Source organism: Vidua macroura, chromosome 18, assembly GCF_024509145.1.
Source record: "Vidua macroura isolate BioBank_ID:100142 chromosome 18, ASM2450914v1, whole genome shotgun sequence".
Classification (NCBI taxonomy): Eukaryota; Metazoa; Chordata; class Aves; order Passeriformes; family Viduidae; genus Vidua; species Vidua macroura.
This window is the reverse complement of record NC_071588.1, coordinates 5,818,704-5,831,627: the sequence shown is the minus strand read 5'-3', so window position 1 is coordinate 5,831,627 and position 12,924 is coordinate 5,818,704. Positions and strand designations below refer to the sequence as shown.

Below are 12,924 nucleotides of genomic sequence, written 5' to 3'. Positions count from 1 at the left end.
TCCTGTAGTAGGACGCATGAGAAAAAATTCCAACATACTCTGTGCAACCTGATGACCAGTTTATGGCAATAATCCTGGTTCTCCTCATTAGGTGCTTTTACTGGAAAATCCAGGTAAGGTCTGGAAATTCCCGGAATCAAAAAATGTACCATGGTCCACAGCTCCATCAATGTGTTATGCAAAGGAGTGTCTATCAGAAGCAAACGATGCTGGCTGTGAATAAAAGAAGATTTTTAACTGACTGATTACTATGCCTTTATGTTTGTCAGATACACAGAAGAATTATGTACATATAGTAAAATTAAACCTAGGATAAAGTATCTTCAATCTTGAATATACCACCAAATAGCTTCTTCATTGCAGAGTATCAGAACATAACAAGGGAATCTGTTTGGGAGCATGGAATATCAGCAAAGAAGAATTACAGTGATATGATAGTGGAAACAGAAAGATCTCAAGCATTTTTCTGAATCCCGATTGTTTCAAATAAACGCACTTTTCTATAGGTGCACATTGCTCAGGAATTTGGGCAGACCAAGTCAAGAGGGTTTTCTAAAATAAAGTTTCCTGTTAAGAAGAGAACTGTGTGACATAAAAAGAGAAAAACTCACTGCCAGCAGGAAATCAATTCTCTGCTCTGTACCTGCGGAGACTGAAAAGTGCCTCCCAGTGTTTCTCAGTCATATTCTTTATTTGCTGCATCTCATCTACTATTAAGTATTTCCATCGCATTTTCATGAATGCTGTGTGGCCTTTGAACAGCTGCTTGTAGGAAGTGATGCATACATTGAAGCTGTTGGGTTCTGTCCATTCCTATGGAAAAGGAAAGAAAGGATGAGACAGAAAAGGCAGAACTCTCAATTATCTTACAACCAGCTACTTTTTAATTTAAAAAAGACAAATAAGACAGATATATACAGGCTAAATGTCTCAGGCAACAGTGTAAGAGTTGCAAAATACAGCACCTGTCTTTTTGCCCTAAGTTCTCTTTGGCTCCCAAAGTAGAGAAGTATTTTCAACCCCGGGCACCAGCGTTTCAATTCCAGCTCCCACTTCAATATGTTACAGCTCCGGACAACAACAAGGTGAGGGCCCCAGTTCCCTACAGAAGGGGAAACACAGCAGTTAACACTGGAAGGAGACTCCTAACAAGGCATGTGGCTTATATTCTCCATTGATTTTTTAAGTGTATTGCACTAAATTAGTCATTAAAAGTGAGATCCAATAACAACAAACAGAGGCATTTTAATTACTAATCCACTGCTAGTCATTAAACAATTTGTAAGGCTTTTCTGTACTTTTCTGTAAGAATTTAGAAGTATTCAGAAGAATCTCTAGATGATAATAGGTTGATCAGACACTATACTTGACTAGACAGCACCCTTATGTCACAAAATATCAGAAAGTTATTCTGACACAATCTTACTCCTATCATTAAGTGAAGTTTGATATAGTTCAGTAGGGAAAAAAAGTGACCCTAGGCTACAATTCACAAAGATAATGCTGGCCCAGTACCTGTCTAAAACTATTAGCCAAATGAACTTACCTTCATTACAAGCCAAATGGGCAAAAAAGGCAATAATTTGCACTGTTTTTCCAAGCCCTGCCTCATCTGCCAGGATGCCATTGAGATTCTTCCTGTACAGCTTTGCCAGCCAATCCAGCCCAATCTTCTGATATTCTCTGAGAGACCCATACAACAGTGATGGAGTGTTGTATTTTACCTGTAATGTGAATAATTTTATATTCTTTCCTGAGTTAAATTCACAGGGCATGGCATAAAGCATAAACATTCTACAGGTAACATGGAAAAAAAAAAAAAAAAAAAAAAAAAAAATTCTTGCTAAAAGCTACAAAATAATGAAGAAAAAAATCATTATTTATGTACACATCAGCACACAGAGTAGCAGAAAACAGGCATTCTTACTGCTGTTGTTATCCTGGAGCTGCCTTTAGGTAACAACATCTCTGCTGCAGCAGCCACTTCTGCTATGTCTCGCATGTGCTTCTTGGGAGGACTCGACCTGTCCATGCCCTTGTACTGGTCAATGCTGAGAAGGGAGTCTATGAGGACAACTTCTTTCTGGGGACTTTCCCTATCAGACATGTGGTCTTCCATTTCTAGGAGAGAAAGAAAAATTGCAGTGGTATTTAAAATAAATTTCAGTAGCAGTAACACAAAGGAACTGAGATAACCAGGATTCAGACATGGATCTAAATGAGGCAGGTAACTTTTAAAAGCATTTCTATGATTTTCAACCTAGTTCAGGTAAAATGCAAATAGCCTAAGCTCAGGTTCATGTACATGTTCTGGACATGCACACTAGCTAGGCTAACATGACCATTAGCTTTCCACAACTTCTAGGGAGGTCCTCTCACTCTATTTAAAATCTATCTTCAAGTATGTAGTTCTATCATCATGAACATCATAGAACAGAGGTGTAATTATAGCTACCTATGAAGTGTGCTGTTTAATTCAGTGTAGAGAGGCTTTTCTATGGCTCAGTACTGTTCTTGAAAATCTCACACATCTTCACTTTAGGACAGGCAAACACTGCCCTCTTTTCACAAACTGAGAAATTTTAAATGTGATTCACTCAAGATGTGTTTTCCCCTGGAACAAAATGTCTTTTCAGAGAGTCCTGAAGAGCCAAGCAACTTATTTCACCATGTAAATCAGTACAAGTCCTTCTAAACATCGAGTAATTTACCTTCCTCACTGCTCTCCTCTTCACTGTCAGGCTTTGGCTGGGGCCAGTGAAAATTTTCTGCAAAGGCACCTTCATACATCTTTACCAAATCTTCCAGAGGCAATTCAGCTGAAGGTTATTAAAGGATGGAAGTTTAAAAATACCAAAACTTGGAACAATAGATACTATTAATTATTATCTCATTACATTCTTCACAATTGCATAAAGCCAGTTTTCTAATCAGAAGTTAACTTCAGAGGTAATTATTAAGGGAATGATGGCAGTATTTATTTAATAACCTTGATTACAGAGAACACTTGGCACTACACCAAGCAGTTTGCTCCCATACCCTGCTTTTTACTGTATTACAAGCACACCCTACAACCCTCAGTAAATCCCCAGTTGGGAAGGTAGGGGAATCAAATGCAGCTGAGTGGTAGGAAGACAATGCAAGACTTCAAAAGTTTTAAAACTGAGTTTCAAAACTGAGCTGTAACTCCAGGATCCCTTGTCTGAGTTGTTAAAGTAGGAATGTACATGCTGGCAGTGGCCAATCAATCAGCAAACATTCTCATTAGGAACTTGGCTGACTGGCCAAGGCTTATAATCCCTCCAACTGGCCAGTTCAGTGCAGCCACTAAGCTGCCAAACAGATCTGGAAACCGCGTGTTCATCGCCAGGCACACTCAGCCTAATGGGCAGCGTTGCCTCTAAAAATCTGCTTTTACCAGGGTAAGTGACACATCTCTGTGGGGTACTTTGCACACATCAAGCTCAGCATAGCAATTACATTGCTAATGAGAGCTGCTAGCCAGAGCACTGTCTCTAAAAGCACCTTATCTTCAAATATTTATACCCCCCCTTCAAGATCAGCACTTAAGTGTCCTTTTGGACCTACCAAGTCAGTCACAAAACCCTTCTGGGATACTCAAGACAGTTGATAAAATGTCCATGTTCAATCTGATGCAACCCTGGTATTAAGTGTTTATCATGCACTCCTAGAACTTGGATTGAGAGTCTTGGTGTAAGGTTTTAATGCAGTGCTTCACTAGAGAACCACTTTTTCTCAAGCCACCTTGTGTGATAACTAGGACTGCTTTATAAAGTGCAGATGTCCATCATCATCCCATGAACTGCTGCAGCTTTCCAAGCAGAAAAAACTAAACACAGACTACACAGGACTGAATATCTGAATGCACTCAATCTCCCACCTCTAATCCTCTTTACAAACTTAACAAGTGTTGTGTGTTTCCAGCTGTTGTTTCAGAGCCCAGCCTAGAGAAGAACCAAGCCACGTGCCTACCTTCTTTGGCTAGATTAGACAATTCAGTTTGATGGTTTATGTTTCCTTCTTTAGCTTCTTGTTCTTCAATTGTTTCTTCTTCATCTTCAACTGCAAGAAAACAAATGCAAATCTTAGGTTAAAATTATGCAGTAATTCAGGAGGCCTGTAATTCTATACCCCTGAAGTGAATGAGCACAGAATATTATGTCTGTAGGATTTAAAGAATCTGTAGGATTTAAAGAGTCTGTAGGATTTAAAAATAATTAAATATACATGGAAAACAAGATAATCTGAGAGCAACTATATGCAGTATTTAAAAGAGAAATGAACAGGAGAGGAGCACTCCTGCCTCAGGACAGAAGGCAGTTAAGTGTTGATTGACAATGTTCACCACAGGTTGTTCTGTAGCTTTGAACAGGGGAGTTCCTTTGTCAGGAACATGACAGAGTGTTCACCAATAAGAAAGTACCCAAAGCAGATGGGTATTTCAGTCTAAAATACTCAAAAGAACTTCAAGACCATTAGTAAAGCCTGACAAATGAAGTCATGAGGAGAGAGAAAGAACTAAAATCCATCAATAATGATAGCAGTATCATTTCAATGAAAATGTTATTTTCAGATTTTCACGGGAGCTCTTTAAGGGATAATTTACTATTTAACTGACTATCTAATGTCTCTAAGAAATAGATGAAGGTTGGTATTTGGTTCATGAAAAGCACTGCACCCACACAGTAACAGACTGAAAACCTGTGGGTTTAATATTCAACTTATATACTATGCTATGGGTGCAAAATTTTGGGAAGTGACTTACCTTCCTCATCAGTCAAAGATGTGCTTGCCTTTCTTTTCCTTCCAGATGATGAACCCCCCTAGCATTAAATAATTGTAATATTTAAAATCAGAGAAAACAAAAGATAAGCAGTGGGGTTTGTTTGTTTTTCAAAGACAACAAAACACACCTTGCAATCCCAAAAGCATTTGCTGATAGACATTTAACACCTATTAGCACTTCCCTGGTCATGCCAAAACAGAAACTCTGCTTCTGAATTGATGGAACTGTGTAGTCAGCCACTTCCACTGCCCATGAGTCAAATTATTCAGGTCCAGCTGTGGTACAAAACCTTTAGCCAGGCTGGCTCAAGCACTGAATTATTTCACTAGTCAATAAAAAAGGGATATGGCACAGGCCTATAATAATCTCAGCTGTCCAGTGCACTCTGTAGAATTGTTTAGCCTGTGCCAATTAACTCTCACAGCCAGTGCTGGGCCACAGTTTGGCTGATAACACATGCTAAGGCTTGTTCCTAGCAGGAAATTCAGATGCAGGCATTCTGCTTGGTGGAGGGGGAGTATTTCAGCACACGGGCATCAGCTGTGCCACAACAGATGGCTCAGGGCCTCAGATCCCTTGTCCATTTTTTTCCAATTGCACAGACACAGCCAAGGAGTGCTTAGCACACATTTCATCCAGGGAAAAAGATATCCAAGTTTCATTCAGTTTGATCCATTCTGTAACATACACCTTCATCTCTCAGCAGATAAATCTCTGCTGAACACCTGAAAACACATTTCATGCTCCACAAAGTCTACCCCTGACTACTGTAGATGAAACTCCTGCCCAAGTCTGGCAATTAATTTGTACAGTTTGTTGGTCCTCCATCTCAGAATGAATGATTCACAGCCACTAAAGACATGTACCAACTACAATCCACTTCCCTTCCTAACCAGAAAAGAAAAATTATGCTTGTGCTTGTGACTGAATGCTCATTTGTCAGTGAAATCTTATCATCACCATATATTAAAAAAAAAAAAATCACCTTTATCAAACTTTTTCACATATGTAGTCACATTTAAACTAATTTGATGGCTGTTTCAAAAAACAAAGACTTACCATTTCACTTTCTTTTTCCAAATAAAGGTCTTCTTTTGTATCCTTACCTGAAAAATTATTACACTTGAGGTATGTATTCATCACTTAGCAATTTTACATTTCTCACATGAACTTCTAAATGTATTCAAAACAAAACACAAGAAGTATTAACAAAATCTAACACAAAAACATAAAAACCCATAACTCATTACTCAGATCTATTCACAAGATATTATTAGCAACTCACAATTTTACCACCACAATTTTAATGAGATTAACCTGCACTGAGTGATATTATATAAAGCAATATGATCAGAATTCAGATTATGTTTCTTATGAAATGGAAAATAATTACCTTTCCTTGAAAATCTCTTTAGATTCAAAGCTTTTTTCCTTTTCTCTTGAAATTCAATTTGTAGTTTAATTTCAACCACCTGAAATATAAAGCAAGTCTAATAAATAATAAAATCACTTTTATTTTACAAATAAACTCCTGAAGATGAAAAATCCACCACAAATTGCATGAGAGTTAGTGAGTACTTTACCTGCTCTATGTTAGACCAGAAATACTCTATTTCTCTAGCAATGGATGCTGCAATCCTCCTCAGTTTGTTCTGTTCCTCCCTTTTAGCTCGCTCTTCATTGAGTTTCTTTTCTTCATGGTAACGAGCCACAGTTCTTACCATCTAAAATACCATGAAATACTGAATTAGGTTACCTCAAAATACATGTCATTGCATTTCTTAAGATTATAGTGGTTATCAGCAGCCAGATGTTGATCATAGCTTTAAACAATAGCACTTACCTCCAATATTTCTAATTCTTACATGCCAGTAAAGCAACAGACATGAAACTCAAAGAAAAAAAAAATACAACTATAACTAAGCAATCAAGTAGGAAACTCTTAATTCACTCTCTGAATACAAAAAAATTAGAAAAAAAAGCCACCAAAATTAGCAGCAAACACACGAAAGAAAACCTTTTTTTCAGACAGCACATATGAAGTCACAGAAATCACACCACAAAATGTCAGAGACCAAAGCTAAAATGAGTTCAAAAAGAGTGTACATACATGAGTGAAAGATCAGTCAATGGCTGCTAAGACTGACTTGATTGCAACCTTTAGCCCAGGAGGTCCCTAAAAACATTGACTTCCAGAAGTTTGAAGCAAAGTGCCAGGGGAAGGATCATTTCACATTTGCCCTTCCTGTTTCTCCTATTCTTAAAAACCTACCATTGGCCACAAATGGAAATCCAGATTTAAATTATATTCAAAATGCAGATATTTATTGTACAAAACAATACAATTATTTCAATACTTTGCTTCTGAGTTTCCATCATTTCAGAATATACAGTAGAAAACAACATGGCAATTTAAACTAATGACCTTCAGTTGCTCTGTTCATTACCCTAAATTGGTCATAAATGTATAAAAAAAAAAGCAACATTGCTGATATCCATAGAAAACCCTTGCTTACTGTAAATTAACAGATTTTATATACTTCATCTCACACCATACAAATTTTCATTCCATTACTGTATTCCTGCTGTGCTGCTCTCTTCCCCTATGGAAACAGTACTCTACCATGTTTCCACTACTGTCTTTACTCTTATTTTTCTGTGAGATTAAGAAAAAATAGTTAGATAGACAACTACACCCAGGGGAAGTTATTTACAAAATTCTGTATTTACTCTTTATTGGCTGGAAATAACTCATTTGTGAGACAGGCATTACAACTCCATTTTATTTAAATATAACCCAGTCAACATATTGAGTGGGTTCCTAAAAAAGCTATTTGATTTTCAGAGGAATAAAATCCACAAGCTGTTATTTGCATCCACAATCTGTACAATTATCCAGTCTTCCAGTCTGTCTCAGGTGCCATATCCAAAACTGACAACAAAACTTCTCATTTGAGGTAAAAGTCAGTGCCTCATCTTTCCTTTACTTCTATCTGCAGCAAAAAATATCTTAATAGCTTTGTTACCAAACAGAGTGATATCAACATTTATTGCTCTGAGTTATAAAATGGTTTTCAAGTACCTTCTTAGCAGTTGCCATCTTCCACTTTCTCTCCTGGGCAAAATCAGTTGCCATCCACTGCATTTCTTCCAGCAAATAATCCCAGTGGGATTTTGGTCTTGGAGCCTCTTGGAGTTTAGGCAGTCGCCTGGGGGACCATAAACCTTCCTTTCTCAGTTCTGCTATCCGCTGGTGGATTTGATTTTCCTAAAAAGAAGTACAGAGACTTACAGTGAAGCTGCAGAATGCACCTTAAGTCACAGAATCAGAGAAAAATAGTAATTGCTCCCACTTGAGAAATTAACTGACAGGAAAAGAAAAGATGTAAAAGGATCACACACAAAATATCTTACCAGCTTGACTTGCTCAGCCAGCTTGTCTTGAGAGTTTTCCTGCGGCAACACTGCTGCATTCTGAGCTGGGCTTTGTGTTTTAGGTGCTGCTGCTGCTACTGCTAAGCCAGGAGGCTTGGAAGCAATAGGAGACAGGGACTTGTTGGTTGCTGGAGAGGTCCTGTTTGTTTGCACTGGGTATGGAGAAGGCGGTGTCGTGCCTGGGATCACTGCTGGAGCGATGGATGAGGTAGGTGGCAGTGGATTTGCTGCAAGACGCTGAGAACTCTGAGCAGGATCTACAGATGGTCGTGTCAGAGTCACAGTCTGCCCAAGAAACACACTGGTTACTGATGAGTTGAGGATTCAGTACTTAAGTCTACACTACAGCAGAACATAACGGAGACCTTAACTTAAGAACAAATGTACACCTGCATTTTTACAAGGAGAGGATTTAAGTGTCCAGTGGAATTGAGAGGAAGACAGCATTCTTAGGCTTTACTGGCCATGGAACAAACCCATGTCCACCCCATAACGCTCCCGTACCTGCTGCTGTATGGTAGCTTGCGGCTGCGACGCTTGGCTGGGCGCCTGTCCTTGCACGTGGATCGCTGGCGGCACCTGCTGCTGCAGCGGCGCTGGAAGCGGAGCGGCCGTCAGGGGCACATTTTGGGGCTGGATCTTCACCTGGATCTGCGGCTGGGCTGGAGGCTCCACGAGCTGAGGCTGCTGCTGCGGGAGCTGCAGGGTGGCGGGCAGCGACGCCATGGGGACGTTGGCGGGCTGCAGGCGCGCCGGCAGCTGCGGCGGCGGCGTGTGCAGGCTGGCCGCGTTCTGCACCGGAGGGCCCTTGGAGGGGTCGTACTGCTGCTGGCTCTGCTTCTGCCCCGTCAGCTGCACCGTCTGCGGAGTGGGAGGCATCCCACCTGCAGGGCAAGAGGAGACACGTGCAGGTGAGATTAAATCGTCCGATGCTCTCTGTTGATTTAAGGAGGAAATCGACTGCAAATAAAGTGGTTTTGTTACTTACTTTGCCACAAGACACCATCACTTGAAAATACCACATCACAATCACAAAATAAATCACCATTACAATAAACAACAAAGTACTTCATGCATAGGACTGTAACTAAAATTTGGAGCACAGCAACTAAAAAAGAGCATGTCATTATAGGTCTTCTAAATTTTGTGTACTCAAAAAAAAAAAGGATTGGTGAACTAATGGAATTTAACCTAAGATACCAGCATGAAGTCTAAACACTACTTGGTTCTTTCTAAGAACACATTCACTCTAACACATATTCTAAAGCTTGGCATGACTAATGAATAAAAATTTGCCATGATGTTCCAATTAGATGGTTTCCTTTTCACAAATCATTGGTTCCGTTCCAGAATTCTCAGATTGGCCATTTTGCATCAGCACCTGTGACGTATTTCCATGCCCACATGCACCTTTGGAGCCCGTCACTCAGCTCCTTAAACAAACCAGGCATTGCATACCAAGTATTAATTTACATGGAGAAGTGTGTGGTGGGACTAGGATCTTGGCAGGCCGGAAGCCCAAGTTTCTAGTTCCATCACCAACATCTCCTTGTGAAATTAATGTGCAGCTGGCATGTGGTGACACAGTACCTTGTGCAGTTGGCATTAGCTGTTGAAGAGGAACTCCTGAAGCCACACCCGGGTGCTGAAAAACCATCCCATGACGGCCCACTTCAATTCGTGGTCTCTTAGACGAATCTGTGATATTCAAATTCCATTTATGGCATGGTATAATGGAATGGGTTCAATTTTACAAAGCAAACTACTACACATGATTCCACCATCAGCTCCGAAAGCTACAACTACTGTACATGTGTAGCATTTATGAAGAACATGCTCCAGGGGCAGAGTCCCTCTGACTTCAAGTTGGCCATCTCCAATCTTCTCAGCCAGAACAATCAACCTAACCATGTCTCCATGCCTGCCAAATCCAGGCCTATCTACTGGGAGTGGAGTGCATTCTTCCCACAGCACCAGTCACAGTAGATAGTCCTAAGGATCTGGTGATTCCCAAGGTGAGGCAAAAATGTATTTTTGAACAGTGGGCTCCAATCACTGTTTGGAAAAAAAAGGAGGATGGAAGTGGAATGGTGCCTGTGGAACATACCTGCTGGTGCAAGGGCCTGCTGCTGTCTCTTAAAAGCTTCAATCTCTATGGTGCTCACAGTCCCCGTCGCTGGAGTCCCTGTATGCGTTTGCTACAGGGGAAAGAAAACAAATCACAGAAGTTCAATCTGCAGATGGTCTGACACCAGGAGAGAATTTACAAGCAGATCTAAGGAGGCCAGCACAGAAAAAAAGTCCTTCAGAACAGCTGTACAACAAAGGAAACAAGACTCATTCAGTATCTGCTATGAATTTTAGTTGTCCACAATGCACAAATACTCTTCGTTGAGTTTACATTTTACAGTGATGAAGTAGTTTATATATAATGCACACCTACATTTTGTTAAGTGATACCAAACTCAGGAAAATGGGATATGTAAAAAACAAACTTGCCCAGTACTTTTTGTCACTTTTTTTATTTAATTAACGGAAATTTTCATTAGTGTATTATATCTGTGTGAAACATCAGTAACACAAATTCATCCTCATCCTGAAAACAGCTTAAGCTTATTTGAGTCTCCAGCACTCTCAGGATAGAGCTTTGTGAGAGTTACTGTTGGAATATTTCAGAAAAAAGCTAGGAAGATGGAATAAAGAACCTCAGCCAAGGTACACAAGTTCCAGTTCCAGTTTTCCAGATGCTGGACTTGTACCTGTTTGCACAGCTGGCAAAATGAGTCTCATGAATAAACTCAGTGAGGAAAACAATATTGTCATAAGGCTAAGGTGACATCAGAGCTCACAGAAATTACTATCCATTTTGTCTGAGCATAAACAGCACACAAACTATGAATTAAGCCTGGAAGAGCACTGTTGATATCGAGATGCAAAAGGAATCACTGGGTTCTGATTCAGCAAGCTGGAATTTAGCTTCAGTAAGATTACACAGTGCAATTCAAGCTTTATTTTTAAATAACTACATTTAATATCAGCAATGATGGCAAGAACCTGTGCCAGAGAATCCCTTCAGCATCAAGCACAGGTGACAGGCTCACGTACAGGATTATTGAAGGACACAGATTTGGGTATATGACAATTTTCATGCTCTTTGGGCCCTCAGCATACTGGCAAGTACTTATTAATGTCCATCAGTGTCTGTGCAAGTCCAATTCCTTTCAGTGAGTTTCCAAGTCATTTTTAACTTCTCAATATTTGGCCATGCTGTAACCATATATTCTACTATGAAATTTAATATGAGAAAAATAAGGGCTATCCCAAAAAATGTGTTAAGAGATTCCACCAGAAAATACAAACACAGAGTTTATGTATGGCAGTCTCTGCATCCTGGGAAATGAATTAATTTAGCACTGTAGTACTCAAAGTGTTCTTGTCTAATGGTGAGAGCCTTAAACGTGTTGAGGTATAGTAAGGGTTTGTAAATGTTGTGAAATTTTTTGATGACAACACAACAGGCAGTAATTTCCCATTAATTTTTTTTACTTTATTCACAGGTATTTTCTCCTCTGATTTTAAACAAAATTTTACCAATGTAAATTAAATCCACAGAGGTAAACAGCAATCTATGCTGAAATAAATCACAGCAGTGACATCCTGCATCTTCAGTGCTTCACTGCATGGTATTCATAATCACAGCCAACATCACCTACAGTGACTGAGTTTCAAATGCTCCTTTTTGAGCTGAATATATCTCATGCCCCTCAGGCTCAATCAATAGCTATGAATTAATAACACTTAATCTCTTTGCTGCTCTGAGGGTATTTGCAGCCACTCCAGTGATACAGCTACAGCCTTAAGATGTAAATTCTGATTTTAAGTATGTCTGACTCATATTCACAGTTCACTGCCATTTCACACTCAATAGGGATTAAGTTTTCAAATATTTGTCTTGTCACAAAATAGACATACAGCATATTTCAGGTCCAACAGCCAGTGTCTGGCAGAGCATCACAGACCTAGGCATTCACAGAATTTTCAAAATAAGCAACAAGAATTGATTATGTAAATGCTCCTAAACTGACTAACAAATTCAGCTTATGTCCCATTTGCATTGGAGGCTGCTGGGACATTAGTTTAAGAAACCATATTCTTCGAACTCCACATTAAATGCCATTTATTTCACATGCTCTCTCCCTCTGGATGACTGCATACCCACAGTTTCAGGCTGTATCTCTACTTTAGGATTTTTGACTGACATTTTCTTAAGAATATGCCTCCCAGCTGTCTGCATTATCACCATGTAATTTAGGCAGACTCTTCAGAGATGTCTCTTCAGACATGTTATGTCTTTATAAATTGCAGTCACATACCAATATTAGACTAAAACTGTCCTAATTTTAATTAAAATAATGTAGTTGTCCTGAGGTCATTATTATGCAGCATGCACACAATAATCACTCTGAGCACTGCACTTCTGCCCTGGGATTTGAATGGTGATGCTGATTGGGATACATTATTTCTCCATAAACATTTGCAAAGAGCAAGACTGATGGAAAGAAATGCCACTTTCTGTTAGCAGTTTGTGCTAAAAGGTCAGTACCACACAGACAGTTTTGTGCATTTTTAGCATGAACCAGTTTCCCTGAAACTGGTCTGATATGGTACAATACCTTCAAAAG

General features: G+C 39.5%; 1 protein-coding gene across 12 annotated transcripts in view; it reads right to left on the bottom strand.

Annotated features, from left to right (window-relative positions):
- EP400 (E1A binding protein p400) overlaps positions 1-12,924 on the bottom strand; it is a 45,929-nt gene that overhangs the window by 26,325 nt on the left and 6,680 nt on the right. For 10 of the 12 annotated variants that reach the window (XM_053993532.1, XM_053993533.1, XM_053993535.1 and 7 more), the window contains exons 3-18: positions 10,350-10,440; positions 9,833-9,940; positions 8,747-9,126; positions 8,222-8,527; positions 7,890-8,075; positions 6,391-6,531; positions 6,201-6,279; positions 5,867-5,913; positions 4,787-4,844; positions 3,994-4,083; positions 2,712-2,819; positions 1,928-2,121; positions 1,547-1,724; positions 966-1,102; positions 644-813; positions 39-213 (exon numbers count right to left, since the gene is read on the bottom strand). In XM_053993532.1, coding sequence (XP_053849507.1) covers positions 39-213; positions 644-813; positions 966-1,102; positions 1,547-1,724; positions 1,928-2,121; positions 2,712-2,819; positions 3,994-4,083; positions 4,787-4,844; positions 5,867-5,913; positions 6,201-6,279; positions 6,391-6,531; positions 7,890-8,075; positions 8,222-8,527; positions 8,747-9,126; positions 9,833-9,940; positions 10,350-10,440 — 2,448 coding nt within the window. The remainder of the gene's footprint in view (positions 1-38; positions 214-643; positions 814-965; positions 1,103-1,546; positions 1,725-1,927; positions 2,122-2,711; positions 2,820-3,993; positions 4,084-4,786; positions 4,845-5,866; positions 5,914-6,200; positions 6,280-6,390; positions 6,532-7,889; positions 8,076-8,221; positions 8,528-8,746; positions 9,127-9,832; positions 9,941-10,349; positions 10,441-12,924) is intronic. The other 2 variants (XM_053993540.1, XM_053993539.1) reach the window with 2 other exon arrangements.